Genomic DNA, 15,478 nt, shown 5'->3' on the forward strand with positions numbered 1-15,478 from the left:
ACGGAAGAGGATTAGGGCCAAGCAATAATAAAAAAATAAAACTATTTCGAGATTAAAGTTTCGAGAATTTCGAGAAAAAAGTCAAAATAAATTGTTGAATAAACTCGTAATTACGAGAAAAAAACTTGTTAAATTTCGAGAAAAAAGTCAAGATAAAATGTTAAGAATAAAGTCATTAAATTATGAGAAAAAAGTTGTTATATTACAAGAACAAATTCGTTAAATTATAAGAAAAAACTCGTTAAATTTCGAGAAAAAAGTCGAGTAAAATTTGAGAATAAAGTCATAATTTAATGATTTTATTCTCAACATTTTATCTCGACTTTTTTCTTGAATTTAACGAGTTTTTTCTTGTAATTTAATGAGTTTATTCTCAACATTTTATTTCGACTTTTTTCTCGAAATTTAACGAGTTTTTTCTCGTAATTTAACGAGTTTATTCTCAACATTTTATTTCGACTTTTTTTCTCGTAATTTAACGAGTTTATTCTCAACATTTTATCTAGACTTTTTTCTCGAAATTTAACGAGTTTTTTCTCGTAATTTAACGAGTTTATTCTCAACATTTTATCAAGACATTTTCTCGAAATTTAACGAGTTTTTTCTTGAAATTTAACGAGTTTTTTCTCGTAATTTAATGAGTTTATTCTCAACATTTTATCTCGACTTTTTTCTCTCGTTCAATTTAACGAGTTTTTTCTCGTAATTTAATGAGTTTATTCTCAACATTTTATCTCGACTTTTTTCTCGTAAATTTAACGAGTTTTTTCTCGTAATTTAACGAGTTTATTCTCAACATTTTATCTCGACTTTTTTCTCGAAATTTAACGAGTTTTTTCTCGTAATTTAACGAGTTTATTCTCAACATTTTATTTCGACTTTTTTTCTCGTAATTTAACGAGTTTATTCTCAACATTTTATCTCGACTTTTTTCTCGAAGTTTAACGAGTTTTTTCTCGTAATTTAACAAGTTTATTCTCAACATTTTATCTCAACTTTTTTCTCGAAATTTAACGAGTTTTTTCTTGAAATTTAACAAGTTTTTTCTCGTAATTTAACGAGTTTATTCTCAACATTTTATCTCGACTTTTTTCTCGAAATTTAACGAGTTTTTTCTCGTAATTTAATGAGTTTATTCTCAACATTTTATCTCGACTTTTTTCTCGAAATTTAACGAGTTTTTTCTCGTAATTTAATGAGTTTATTCTCAACATTTTATTTAGACTTTTATCTTGAAATTTAACGAGTTTTTTCTCGTAATTTAATGAGTTTATTCTCAACATTTTATCTTGACTTTTTTCTCGTAATTTAATGAGTTTTTTCTCGTAATTTAACGAGTTTATTCTCAACATTTTATTTCGACTTTTTTCTTGAAATTTAACGAGTTTTTTCTTGTAATTTAACGAGTTTATTCTCAACATTTTATTTCGACTTTTTTTCTCGAAATTTAACAACAAGAAAACAATTTTTACTTGTCAAGAAAATGCTTCTTGATCTAAGAATTCTTAGATATTTGGACTGGAAACAAGACAAAAATTCTAAGTAAGAACAGCATTTTTTGCAGTGTAAAGCTCCACCCTCTTCTGAAAGGGGGCGGGAGCAGCAGCTCATTTGTGTCTAGTTGTGTCTCTCAACTCATTTGTGTGTCTGTATTATATGTGAATATATTGAATATATTGCCAACTTTACTGAACTGCTTGACTTAAGCACTGACTGCATTTGTTTATATTTGAGTCCAACAAGTTCAAACTCTAAGAGCTGCACATTATTTGTGTGCATTATTAACGTATGGAACTATACTGAAACTCTACTGCCAGCCAGCGGGACATTAAAGAGGAAGTGTTCGTCCAAGCTCACAGCAAGGGAATGATAATATCTTTGTGAGGGAATGCAAAAGTTTTGCGAGGGAACGCAAAAGGTTTGAAAAAAAAATTGTCAAGGAGTATGTCAAAAACTGAACGCTTATCTGTATACTGTATCAGCGTAGACAGCATAGATTTGGTTTCAGTGATTATGCTGCCTGTTAATTTTTTTTAATTAAAAAAAATCTGACTTTTATTTTATTTCTTATCTATCTATCTATCTATCTATCTATCTATCTATCATAACTTTATGCTTTTCATCAAATTCTAACATAACGACAAAAAGAAAGAAATTGTTAAATATTGAAACGCCAGTAGGTGGCGCGATCACGTTTTATGAGTGAGCTACTTAAATCGTTCATGCAGCCAATTCGTTCAAAAGTCAGATTAATTAAGGAAGAAAAAAACAAACACCGATATGAATCTTTTGTCATTGATAAGACCTATTGAAAAATGAAGTAACAAAACAGACGGCTTTTTGGTACTGGTTAATTACACTGATAGTTATGGCTAAATTGCAATGGATTAGCTAGCTAAATTATATGTGGGTGTACCTATTATTACAATGTTTTCATACCTCCTTCTCAGTACAGTTTATTCTTTTAATGTCCCTCTTTGAACAGAAGTTTAATATAGTCGGCTGGGCAGCGGTTCTCTTCATTTTTTGGCGCTACCCGTGCTCTCCATTCAAACAGAGCTCCACTCGCGTTGTTTTCGTGAAAGTGCAACGCGCATTGGTTGGGCGGCAATCTTCAATGGAAGGGGGTACTTTTTGCTAATTTATTATGACAAACTCATATTCGATTTAGAAACAAAATTATTGTTACAAAATAAATGAATTATACATATGTTAGTATAGATCTACTGTGATTTTCATGTTGAAATATTGGGGGGGTTGTAACTGATGGATTTGAATATTGGGGGGGTTACCTCCCCCCCATCCCCCCGCAAACTCGCCCCTGGTAGACAGCATCAGTGATTATAATGACTTTTATTTGCTTTTGACACGACGCTCACATCCAGTGTAGGCACATGTCAGCCGTTGATTGACTGAATGCCAGTGGGTGGGGCCTATGATGCAGTGATGTATAATTAGTTCGAAATGCATCGGCACTGCGCGGACCGATCGGCGCATGAATGCTTTTGAATCGCTCTCGCTGTACTTCGATGTCATACGCCAGTTGGTCTGCGCAGTGCCGATGCATGTCAAACAAGCCTAATGTTTTGCTCTGGAGGCGGGCATATGCAAATGTATTTGCCCGTGTTACGTCACAGATCCCGCAACATCAAAACAAGCTGTTTTTGGAGCTTGATTAAATAAAAATTTTGTTTATAATGAGGAGGACGTTTTAATCCCTGTATGATATCACAAATATCTATGACTTCAAGAGAGAACTGAAAAGTCCCTCTTCCTTAAATGCTATTCTTGATCATATGACTTTGTGTACTGCAGTATTTTCCGCTTTTCTCTCCTACTTTATTGTTCTACATTTCCATTGCTCTATTGTAAAGTGTGGTAGATAGGCACTATATAAAATAAACATATCATTATTCAAGCTATGAAACTTGCAGGATGTTTTAATGGCACAAAAATGTCTTATATGTCAAAAGATCATAGCAAATTTGATTTTTCATGTCATGACATGTTTTTCTTGAACACAGATGGCACGAAATCTCATCTCAACAAATTTAATAAATGGCTATGCTCTTATTAATTTTGTCATTTGATCTGAATATCAACATTCAACTGATTTGAGCTGAATACTATTATATATTCAGAGCTGCTTTACAGCAGATTTTATTTTATAACGTGCTGTAAATAAAGCTGACTTAATTTTGTGTCTCTGGAAAATAGCGAACTTGTATTTTGTTGAATATCAAAGTCTATTTGTTAACAAGGGATGTTTTTAGATTTTTGGAGTAAAATTATAGTTTATATTCACATGATTACAGTTGGAAAGATGCAAGATTTATTTTTGAATTCTTAAAGTAAAGACGTGGTGTCAATTTAAAACACTTTTGTAAACCCAGCCAGTCAAAATCAAAGCAACTGCATCAGAATTTTGAATGTAATATAGGTCTAGTAATATGTAAATTAATATGCTGTGATTTTTAAACGCTCCTGACAGACGTCACTGCCTGTATCTCACATTGATTGGCTGCCACCTGGCGTTTCATTTTACATTTGCATAAAGTTGAATACTCAACTTTTGGACACTCTCGACTCTTTTCTCCGAACCAGATGGATACGCACTGTTAATAAACAGCATCGGTAAAATAAAAAAAAAAATTAAAAAAAAGATTATTATTACGATCATAATGAATGGGGCGAGTCAAATGACAGCTCCCTTCAATTAATCCAACGCAATTTAATTCAGTAAATGATCGCTTTGGTCATTCTCACATTATTAACTGAAGTTTCACACACACCAATAAACAAAAGCAAAGTCCTGTCCTTGTCTTGGCCCCAGGTACGTATGGCTCCCATATGGTCTAGCGGTTAGGATTCCTGGTTTTCACCCAGGCGGCCCGGGTTCGACTCCCGGTATGGGAAGGTATCTTTATTTCCTTCCTCAAAGCGTTTTTGCCCAGTTGTTGAGGAACTGCGCTCTGATAGGACGAGGTTCTGTTTTTCACCCACGTGACAACCGAGTTCCATCTTTAAAAAAAACAATTAAATTACGAAGTCCATTTTTGGCCGTCTAATGAAATTGCACGATCCATTTTTCATAAACCAATCACCGCACGTAGTCCATTTTTGTCCATCTTTGAGCGCATTTCATCCAATCCAATTAAGTTACGAACTCCATTTTGGCAGTCCAATGAAATTGCAAGGTCGATGTTTCATACACCAATTACCGCACGTAGTCCATTTTTGTCGATCTCTCCAATCTCCGCTCAGGTATGTTATTTTATATTTTGTTAATAAGATGGCATACGTTTTTTGTATTTTATGAATAGCAAGATTGGCTCCGTAAAATTAGCCCAAGATTACCTCAGCTGTTATAATTCAGTCAACTGGATCAGGTAACGTTAACTGTCATTGATGTGTAAACCTAACAGCTATATATTTGTAATGTAAATAGTTTTATCCGGTGCTGTCTGACTTGGTGTAACTTCAGTTAGCAAACCTTATTTTTTTTACCTAACTTACTTGTAATTACACATGATAGTATAGTATGATAGTATGATAGACATGATAGTGACGTAAATCTTATAGTATGTGTTCTTTTGTTTACTGGGAATAGACTACTGTAACATTACCATTAAATTAAACTGGCATAAAATGTAACTGTTAATGTTAACCCTCTTATTATTCTCTCTGAAAATGTAGTAGGCATCCCCAGGTGAAAAAAATACTATAGTAATTTATAGTAAATACTATAGTGTTTTTGAACCATACTATAGTAAAGTACTTGAATTAATTTATTGTGGTAATTCTATAGTTGCTGTGGTAATATAACAACTATAGTAATGTAAACCAATTACTAGTACTAGGTTTTCTACAATTATAGGGTATATTATACTACAATATAGTTTACTGTAGTAAAAACTAATGCATATTACAGTATTTATAACAGTTTATCAGTTCACTATAGTTAATACTACAGTATGTTGTAGCATTCATTAACAAAGTGTTGTAAATACTATAATATATACAATATACTATAGTAGCCTATGGTTCAAAAACACTATAGTACTGTAGTATTTTTTCACCTGGGTCTGAACACAAAAAATAAATTTGGATAATGTTGATTAAATTTTGGGTGTTTTGTTTAACTTGTTTAATACCACATAACTGTGGTATTCCCGGTCAAAAATGACCAATCATTAGAAGTGAATGGATGAGTACAATATGTTTATACATTATGCTTTTTTTACTCAAAAACAAGTTGTATGAGCCCAGGTCAATGAGGGATACAGGCCATAAATAGCAAACAGAAGTTCAAAACTTGTAATTTTCATAAAAACTTAAGTTCATAAAAAGATCTATCACAACATTAGGTGAATATATATCTATTATTGTGGATTCATAATCTGCTATAATGTGGTAGTCATTTTGGACCAGGAACACTAAACTAACTAACATGAAATGAACACAAAAGGAGGGTTAATGCCGTGTTGTCGGGCTACAAAGGCAGTTAGTGTAACATATTCTGTTGTTTCAGGCAACAACATGGCTTCAGCTAAGTCACACAAAGGCATGAGCGATGCTGACTGGCTTGCGCGTCTGCAGAGTTTTGCCCGAACAGGAGTTTGGCCATCTAGGGAGGGGAATAGACCTTCCCCCCGACAAAAAAGATGGCATGAGTTGTATCAGAAGGTAAATTATGCAGTTAGATTCATGGGCGAACTCGTATGATAATACATTGTGCTATTTTTATTTTTGTTTATGGGTAAGTTATTATTTACAATGTAAATACAATGTAATATTGATATAATTATGATGACTTATGGCTGTTTTAAGATAACATGGACAACAGTGTCATAGCTATACTTTATGTTCACAGATAGAAAAGTGCCCTCTGCAAATGAGGGGGCAGACCACCCTTCTGAAGGAAGCTCAGAAGTGTATTTGCGGATTTCACAAGGTAACTTCAATTAGCCTAGTTCAAATTGCATAAATAGATGTGCTTGCAATATCAATGTGTCTTTATATCTAAACTCAAATTAGGAAGACTGTATAATATTATGTCTGGTATATGTTTGTGCATGTATTACAGGTTCATCCACCAGCCACAGTGGATGCAACACAGAGCACCCCTGCCCAAAGCACACCCTCCATCAGTGATGTGTCACGTCCTGCAAAGACAGCCAAACTGACATTGTCAATGGTAAGCAGACCTTACTATTGCAGGCATTACTGCAGACATTACTGCAGACATCTCAACCTTTTCCTATAGTGTTAGGGTTTTGTTATCACTGACTATGACAAACCTTTTCAGTTTGAAAAGTCAAGGTTTGGAGGCTCACATGTGGCAGCAGCAAAACCCAATTTGAGCACCCAGAGGAAAACCTTTCAGGTTAATATGAAAGACATCATGACTTTATCATGACATCATCACTACATCATTTTATTTCATTAAAGTCCCTGTAAAAAAAGTTGTGTTTTGAGCTTGTCACAACAGAAAAATTCCCCCAGCCAAATTAATATTAAAAAAATCTGATTGAAATAAGTTATCATAATAGGCAGCGCTCGTTCAAACGCTGGGGCGTGTCTGCTGTCGGCGCTGACCACACCCACTCCACAATCTCAACTTACTTGAATGAGTCAAACATTAGATATAAACAAAAGCATTAGAGGGTTGCACATTTTAGTAGAGTTACTGCACCTACTAATTATAACATAAACACACACGCTTCATCATTGCCCTGCCGGACTGTTGTCGAGTCGACAAATGACTGCCGCGAGACGGGAGGATGAAGGCCGGGACGGGAGAGACTCGTCTGACCTCATATATCATCGGTTATCGTCCGGTAAGAAGGCCGAGGCGGAGGGGGGGCCGAGGTCTGTTCAGTCACATTCAAAAAACCGGATTATCTGTGATCCCAGCTGCTGATGAAAGTTTGTAAAATTATCTGGTGTAGAAGGATCCAGAATCCTTCTTATCATCGTTTTAGGAAATTTAAATAAGAAGACCTATTGTATATTATAACCTGTAATATGCTTCCGAAGGCATTCTAGCTCCTTCCAATCCTCGAGATTGAGCTCAGAGATCACAAGTTATATAGTGTTAGGGGAGGGCGCATCAAAGAGCTCCGCCCAACAGCAACACTGTTTAACATCACAATTAATCATTACACAATTCACAGATTTTGTAATGTGTTTCTATTTCTTTATAAAGAGAAAGAATTTGCTATTTAAAAAAAATTCACAATTCCCTTAATAGTTCATAATATCATTTGAGCAGCCCAGTAAGATGTCATTCAAAGTCCTCCTCTTCCTTCTTCCTTCCTCCATACACAACACATAAAGAAACAGCAACACCATAATTTCTGAGTTTGCATGTGAGCAGCCCAGTAAGATTCATTCAAAATACATATAAACATGCCTTTGTCATTTAATGCTGTCTTAGCTTTTACTTAAACCAGTGTTTTTGATAAAATCAGCAGGTCTCAACTCAGCCAGAAGACCCTTCGGATCTCCCACTACTGTGGCCACAGACAATGCCACAGCAGGACCAGAAGTGGGTGTCAGAAGCACTTTTTAGGGTTGGTGCAAAGGGAAAGCTGGAGCTGCGTGAAAACTTACAGTTGTGGTATCACCCCCCACCACCAGCCCTGTTGTACCACCAAGCTCCAACCCCTGATAGATTTTTTTCACAGCGGCTCTTGCTCTGGATGCCATATAGGCTATGGAAGGTGCGGCTCCAGTGTACTAACCCTGCCTGTGCCAGGCATCAGCTGTGTGGTGGTGGTCTGCACAGGAGGGTACGACAGGTGTTAGATATTGACAGATACTACAACCTGGTGACAGAGACCCTGATCTGTACAAGGTGTAGAACCAGCTACCTGTCCTGGAGTCATGCTGTGCTGCAGCAGTTGGACCTGGCTCATCGATCTGAATTCAGGGTCATTCTCACACGCAAGTAATTATTTTGCAGTCATGTTCACTCATATGCTACCTTTTTTGATAAATATTTCCTACAATAATTAGATACCTGATAATAAGATAATTGAATGAATACTTTTTTCCAAGGTATGCCTGTGACATTCGAGTTCTTCGCTTGTTGCGTGAGAGGGGCATGGGGAATGGCCCAGTGAGGATTATCAGCCAGCTGAGAGAGAACCACAGTGAGGAGTGGTTAAAACGTGTGGCTCGGTACACATCAGAGTGTGTGGCCTTTTTGGATAATCCTGGCCTGCATCCACCGCACTTCCAGGAACCACCACCACTTGCTCCAGTACCCAGCTACAAATGGCTCCTCACTGTATACAGTCAGGACATCCTCAACAGGCTTGATCACATTAAGGCCAGCATTACATCCACGTACGGATCAATTTTAAAAATGGATTCAACTAAGAAGGTCAGAGGAACTGCTTTAATGACTGTACCCTTATCTATAATGTATTATTAGACCAAAAGAGCTTTATTTGTCAATGTTACTGATTTGAATCTATGTTGTATTATTTGCTATGTTTATTGTTTCTTTCAGATCACCAAGAAGTTGAGTGGGCCTGCGAAAGGCACAGCACAGTGGCTTACCTCAGTAGGCAACGAGATAGGTCAGGTGCTGATGAGTGTCCTGACTGCAAATGAAGGGGCTGGGTTAGACCTCATGGCTGCAGGGCTCATGGAGAGATACCAGAGAGCTGGTGTTGATCCCCCCACTATCTTGTATGTGGACTGTGACTGTTGCAGGGAAGTGGGAGAGACTAAACTGAAGAGGCGGTTCAGCGGCTGGCCTGATGTCATCGTCCGCCTAGACATTTGGCATTTTATGCGCCGTCTGGCAGTAGGATGCACCACAGATGCCCACCAGTTGTACCCTACTTTTATGGCTAGGTTGTTGTCCTGTATTTTTGAGTGGGATGCAGGGGATCTCACTCTGCTGAGAAGGGCCAAGAGGGAGCAACTCACTCAACAGGGCTGGCCTGCAATGACGGAGGCAGAGCTTGACCGTCATATAAGCAAAGATGAGCTGGCCCAACACTGCAGGAGGAGAACACGAGGAGAGGAAACCACTGTCCGCCTCCTTGATATGCTTATCAGAGAGCTCATGGGTGGCAAGGGGAATGACGCCCTTGGTGTTCCTCTCCTTGACAGTGTGAGGATGCAGCACATCTGGCATGTCCAGAGGCGGCACGTCACCTGTATTCAGGACCCTCCAGATGTGCTGCTCTACACAGAAACTGGAACCATAATTAAGGGCGGGATGGTTCTAAAAACATATCGGTGTGCCAGAGGCTCCACATCATTGGAATCATTTCACTGCCACCTAAACAGATTTATTCCAGGTTTGTCACGACAGAATATACCACATCTTGCCACTAATTCCTGTTTATTTAGATATTTGCAGTTAACAAATAATGTTTTCTCTTTTGCAGTTTCTCAAAACAATGTTTGGCTTTCTATTTCTTTTCCAGGGAACAGCGCAAACAGCCTGAACTTCCAGATTTACCTCTTGGAAGGTTTGTTACGCTGGAATCAGGACCGGGCTGCAGCTGCTGTTGCAGGTGGAGGTTCAACCCTGCGTACTTACACAGGGGAGCTAGTTTACTCTGTCAATGAGAACTACAATAAGTTGTATGGCAGTAAATTGGTTCCTAGCTTCACTCCACCTGCAGTATACACAGGTAAAGATATTTTGATAAATGCAGTTCACAATGTAGTATGTTTTTGTTACAATTACAAGTGCTTCTGAAAAATTATAGTACCAGAATTTTTTTACGTTGGATTCTTTGCTCTAGGTGTCAGGGCAGAAATTAAAATACATAATAGAATATAGAGAAATCCTGTCTTTTTATGATGCCCTCTGAATTACATATTTTTGTTTATGCAGAAGCTGACAACAAAAAATATTTACTGCATTTCAGAATAAACCTTTCTTATTAATTTCCTTTAAAAACATTTCTTGTTACAAATATTTCCTCAGGGGAGCTCATTGGAGTGCAATACTTGTTGAGGCAGAATAGTCAGCCCCTGGAGGACATGTGCCCTACGTCTGATAGGACTTCTCAGTTGCTGGAGGAGATAGATGTGGAGGAGCAAGTGGAAGAGGATGAGGGTTTTATTGATTTGTTGGGAGAGGAAGCCACAGTGGCACATCTTGTGGCATCAGATGACTTAGTCCTTTCAGGTCCACCAGTTTTACCAGCTGCACCACTGCACTGTGTCCCAGCTCCTTCAGCTGCACCTCTGACCGGCGCCCAGGTTCCACCCGCTGCACCGCTGCCCTGTGTCCCGGCTCCGCCAGCTGCACCTCTGACCGGCGCCCAGGTTGCACCCGCTGCACCGCTGCCCTGTGTCCCGGCTCCGCCAGCTGCACCTCTGACCGGCGCCCAGGTTCCACCCGCTGCACCGCTGCCCTGTGTCCCGGCTCCGCCAGCTTCACTGCACCTCTGCCGCGCCCAGGTTCCACCCGCTGCACCGCTGCCCTGTGTCCCGGCTCCGCCAGCTGCACCTCTGACTGCAGGCGCCCAGGTTCCACCCGCTGCACCGCTGCCCTGTGTCCCGGCTCCGCCAGTACCCAGTGTCCAGACTCTTTCAGCTGCACTACTGCCCAGCATTCAGGTTCCACCCGCTGCATCGCTGCCCGCTGCCCAGTGTCCAGACTCCATCAGCTACACCACTGCCCTCAGCAATGGTAAAATTTCCTTTTCTAGACCAATTGTCATTTATTTAGTCATTCGCCCTTAAGCAGCAAATCCACAACTTACTTAACAGCACGTAATTACCTAACCAACAGTTATATATTTCCAGGCTGTTGACGAGCACTGCATTCCTGGAATGGACCGGGTGGATGAGTTGGCGGAGTGTCTAGTGGAGCTGCGCACACAGACGAGCCTCACACTTACCAGCCAACAAGTTGCGACCATTGTGGGTCTGTGGCAGAACCTGGACCAATTTGATAAAGACAGGGTGATGTATGCTGCTCGTCATCAAGACAGGCTACTTACAGGACGTTTCAGGTCCCCTAAAAAGAAAGCTGTCTTCACTCCTGGTGTCGAAAGCACAAAGAGATGTGTTTTGGGTTCTAGCGGTTCTCCAGCACAGTGGCCTAATTGCTGTCGCCTTGTTGAAATGATTTTCATAAGGTTATGTAACATCCACCGAAGCCCCAAAAAACAGCGGAAAGAATCTTTGTCCAGATGGGAACTCATTCTTCGTGATTACAGAAGAATTCGGCAGTTAATCCTGAGCAATGGGACGGTGATGAGTGAAACAACGCTTCAGTTAGTTGAGGTAAACCAGAGGACCCTTACAACATGGCACAATGAACGCTTAAAAGGTCAGGAGGTCTCAGTGCTGTTGCAAGGGCTGGAGCTTCCAGAGGCACGTCCAGTGGCATTGGATGCTCTGCCTCCAGCACGAGTAGTACAGCCTGTTGTGCCACCACAATATAGCCACCAGTTGCATAACTACCAGATGCCACCAGACACAGCTGGACAGGCAAAAACAAAGATTAGAAAGATCCAGCCCGCAGCTGCCTGTACATCTGCCACAGCAACTTCATTTGAGCCATCAGCCTTACACCCTCAGCGTTCAGTCACGTTCAGCCAGCTAAGGACAATTTATCCCAGGCCGACAGCACTACACCCATTGGCTCCTGACACATCCACTGCCCCTGCTGTGTCTCAGATCTTACTGTTGCCCTGCCCAGCCCCATTTTCCAGCATTAACCCTGGAGCCATTTCCTCTAACCCACCTGCAAATGACACAGCCACCCCAACCAAACGGTCATACAATCGTACTGTAAAAGCAAATACTTGCAGAAAGTGTGGCCAATTTCGTACACAAGAAACTGGTCATAGCCAGTACAAAGGCAAAATATTTTGCCCAAATAAAGAAACAATTACAAAGGAGCAGTGGTTATTGAATATGAGAAAGTAACACACTTGTTTCTGTGTGGTACAATCATTTAGCTCTCTTGGTTGGCTCTGTTCTTTTCTTTAACTTCCAACCATATTTAATGGTTAAAGTATTATACTGTGATTTTTTTCCTGTATTTTTATTATAGAAAGGTTTATGTGTAGAGGAAACAATATTAAAATACCATATTGTGTATATGTGAGTATGTATAAGGATATGTATACATACACTTTAATACATATGGGAATATATAATAAATATTAAGCAACAATAAACTATTATATATATATATATATATATATATATATATATATATATATATATATATATATATATATATATACACTACCAGTCAAATGTTTTTGAATTGTAAGATTTTTAAATGTTTTTAAAAGCTCACCTGCTCACCAGCAAAAACAGTAATATTGTGAAATATTTTTTACAGTTTAAAATAACTGTTTTCTATTTATTTCTATGTTGGCAAAGCTAAATTTTCATCATCATTATTTCAGTCTTCAGTGTCACATGATCCTTCAGAAATCATTCTAATATGCCATTTGATAAATTACTATTATCAATGTTGAAAAACTTAACTTTCTATTTTTTATAAATAGAAAGTTAAAAAGAACAGCATTTATCTGAAATAGAATCTTTTGTAACATTATAAATGTCTATACTTTTAAACAATTTAATGCATCTTTGCTGAAAAAAAGTATTAATTTCTTTCATTTCTTTCCAAAAAAATTCTTACTGACCCCAAACTTTTGAACGGTAGTGATAAAGTTACAACAGCTTTCTATTTCAGATAAATGCTGTTCTTTTTAACTTTCTATTCATCAAAGAATCCTGTAAAAATTTGTACATAACTGTTTTCAACATTGATAATAATCATAAATGTTTCTTGAGCAGCAAATCATCATATTAGAATGATTTCTGAAGGATCATGTGACACTGAAGACTGGAGTAATGATGCTGAAAATTCAGCTTTGATCACAGACATAAATTGCATTTTAAAAATATATTCAAATAGAAAACAGTTATTTTAAATTGTCAAAATATTTCACAATATTACTGTTTTTGCTGTATTTTAGATCAAATAAATGAAGCAGAAGAGGCTTCTTTTAAAAATATTAGAAAATCTTACCGTTCAAAAATGTTTAACTGGTAGTGCATATTTATATTTATTTATGTATATAGTATATATAGATAATCTTTTTATATACTTATATTTTATGTAGCCTATGTACATAAAACATGTATTTTTATATTACTTTGTTCTTTTGTTGTTCCATATACTGAATTCAGTACTTTTCCCAAATTTTTCTAAATATGTATATAGTTAATAAATCTATTTCTCTAAGAAGACTGGTGTGTTGTATTTGAATGTAATTTCATGCAATAAAACAAATAGTGTATAGTTGCATTCATTGTCAGGTAGCTGCTCCTTTGCATGCTGAATGAAATAGTATATTACAATAAAGTGTGAATGCAGTAATAAGGTAGTTATTTTCCCCCTGCTGCCATAGGAAATGCTTACCTTAATATATGCATTTAGACAAATGACTATCTTAGTATTATGGATAACATTTTATAATGAATTCAAATTGCTTACTACAACAATGAAAATAAAACTTAGAAACTAAACAATAGATAAAATCAAATACACACATTACTCACAACATCAAACTTAGAAACTAAACAATCGATAAAATCAAATTACTTTATGTGACGTGTGGATTCGAACCTATGACTTCCTGAATTTCTCACATTTTTCTTCCCCTTTTCTCCCCCCTTCTCCCCCCTTCTCCCCCTTCCCCCCTTTCTCCCCCTTCTTCCCCTTCTTATACAGACAATTCTTCTCCAGCTTTAGCTCAGCTGGTAGAGAGGAGGACTGTAGGTGGGATGTTGGCAATCCTTAGGTCGCTGGTTCGACTCCGGCTCGAAGGAGGTCTTTTTCACGCGCAAAGACTTTCTTGGCATCGCGCACCATTTTGGAAGCGCGGCGCGCTGAAGTCGCGACCGCCGCTGGAAGCTAAAAGGGCATTCCCTGACCGGGAATCGAACCCGGGCCGCGGCGGTGAGAGCGCCGAATCCTAACCACTAGACCACCAGGGAAGGGCTGTGCGCCCAGCACCCTCAAGCCTGGTTGTGGGCCCCTGCCTGATTTCGCTGCAACTGCTCAAGCAAGACCACCGAGGCTTGTAATTTCCTCCTGGAGAGGAGAGAGTATCTGACCCTGAATCGCACTTCGTCCACTGTGAAACTGTCCCATGCTCTGCAAGAATATCCAAACAACACCACAACCTTCCATAAAAACAAATCAGCTTGCAAAACATAACAAGGAGAGCCCAGCCCGTGGTCTCCAATCGGGCACACAAGGACGCCTGGCCGGTGGGCCAGTGGCGCAATGGATAACGCGTCTGACTACGGATCAGAAGATTCTAGGTTCGACTCCTGGCTGGCTCGGGCTGCCTCTTTTGCTTCTTTGTCAGCCCATGGCAGTTTTATTATTTAGCTTTATTGGCCCTTAGCTTTCATTGCTATTATTATTCGATCGGTTTATTATTATGATAAATTGACAGTCCAACAATGGGCTGTTTTGCCAGTGAGATAACGGCTGCCATACAATGCCATGCCTGTTTTCAAATGCAATGCATAAGTACATTCACCAGGACCTTGCTGTAAATGACCAGTTGATAGTGTCTATTGTGCGATCACAGGAATGGGTGGAACCCCCTGGGTGAGACAAATGAAATGAAATGGAATAGAAAAGAAAAGACAGCTCCCTCCAGCGAGTCTCATGCAATTTAATTCAGTAGACAATCCCTTCGGAAAAATAAGTCAAAATTAAGTAAGTTTTCTTTCTTGTCCTTTAAGATATTTAAGATATTTTGACTAGAAACGAGACAAAAAAACTCAAAGTAAGAACAGCGGTCGCAGACCACAAGCCAAAGGTTGTGAAAAATGACACGACATATGCCTGCCCTGATGAAGCATTATGATAAAATATAAAATATAGTTTTGAAAAATGTGCATTTTGATCATTGGTTGTGAGTTTTGTGTCTAGAGTTGTGAAAAATGA

General features: G+C 38.5%; 1 protein-coding gene and 3 non-coding genes across 4 annotated transcripts; 3 read left to right on the top strand and 1 right to left on the bottom strand.

The window, feature by feature from the left end:
* The first annotated feature begins 4,344 nt into the window (after positions 1 to 4,344).
* On the top strand, positions 4,345 to 4,416 carry trnae-uuc. The gene has a single exon. It is a non-coding gene; the product is annotated as a tRNA-Glu (tRNA).
* Positions 4,417 to 5,568: 1,152 nt separating this feature from the next.
* Positions 5,569 to 12,417, top strand: LOC125269464. Its single transcript, XM_048192371.1, has 10 exons — positions 5,569 to 6,186; positions 6,374 to 6,454; positions 6,587 to 6,697; positions 6,809 to 6,886; positions 7,977 to 8,452; positions 8,563 to 8,890; positions 9,020 to 9,821; positions 9,951 to 10,160; positions 10,460 to 11,170; positions 11,273 to 12,417. Exons 1-10 carry the CDS (start codon positions 5,956 to 5,958, stop codon positions 12,415 to 12,417), a joined length of 4,173 nt encoding a protein of 1,390 aa, XP_048048328.1. The 5' UTR covers positions 5,569 to 5,955.
* A 2,022-nt stretch (positions 12,418 to 14,439) lies between these two features.
* trnae-cuc lies at positions 14,440 to 14,511 on the bottom strand. The gene has a single exon. It is a non-coding gene; the product is annotated as a tRNA-Glu (tRNA).
* Positions 14,512 to 14,789: 278 nt separating this feature from the next.
* Positions 14,790 to 14,862, top strand: trnar-acg. The gene has a single exon. It is a non-coding gene; the product is annotated as a tRNA-Arg (tRNA).
* Positions 14,863 to 15,478: the final 616 nt, after the last annotated feature.

The sequence above is a fragment of the Megalobrama amblycephala genome, linkage group LG6 (genome assembly GCF_018812025.1).
Source record: "Megalobrama amblycephala isolate DHTTF-2021 linkage group LG6, ASM1881202v1, whole genome shotgun sequence".
In the NCBI taxonomy this organism is placed as follows: domain Eukaryota; kingdom Metazoa; phylum Chordata; class Actinopteri; order Cypriniformes; family Xenocyprididae; genus Megalobrama; species Megalobrama amblycephala.

What these genes read in the sequence shown, in the direction of transcription:
- LOC125269464 (XM_048192371.1), top strand. Translation starts at nt 5,956, where the DNA reads ATGAACACAAAAGGAGGGTTAATGCCGTGTTGTCGGGCTACAAAGGCA. An exon ending in CCCAGAGGAAAACCTTTCAG is followed by an intron (nt 6,887 to 7,976) that starts GTTAATATGAAA and finishes TAAAATCAGCAG; the next exon opens with GTCTCAACTCAGCCAGAAGA. An exon ending in AAATGGATTCAACTAAGAAG is followed by an intron (nt 8,891 to 9,019) that starts GTCAGAGGAACT and finishes TGTTTCTTTCAG; the next exon opens with ATCACCAAGAAGTTGAGTGG.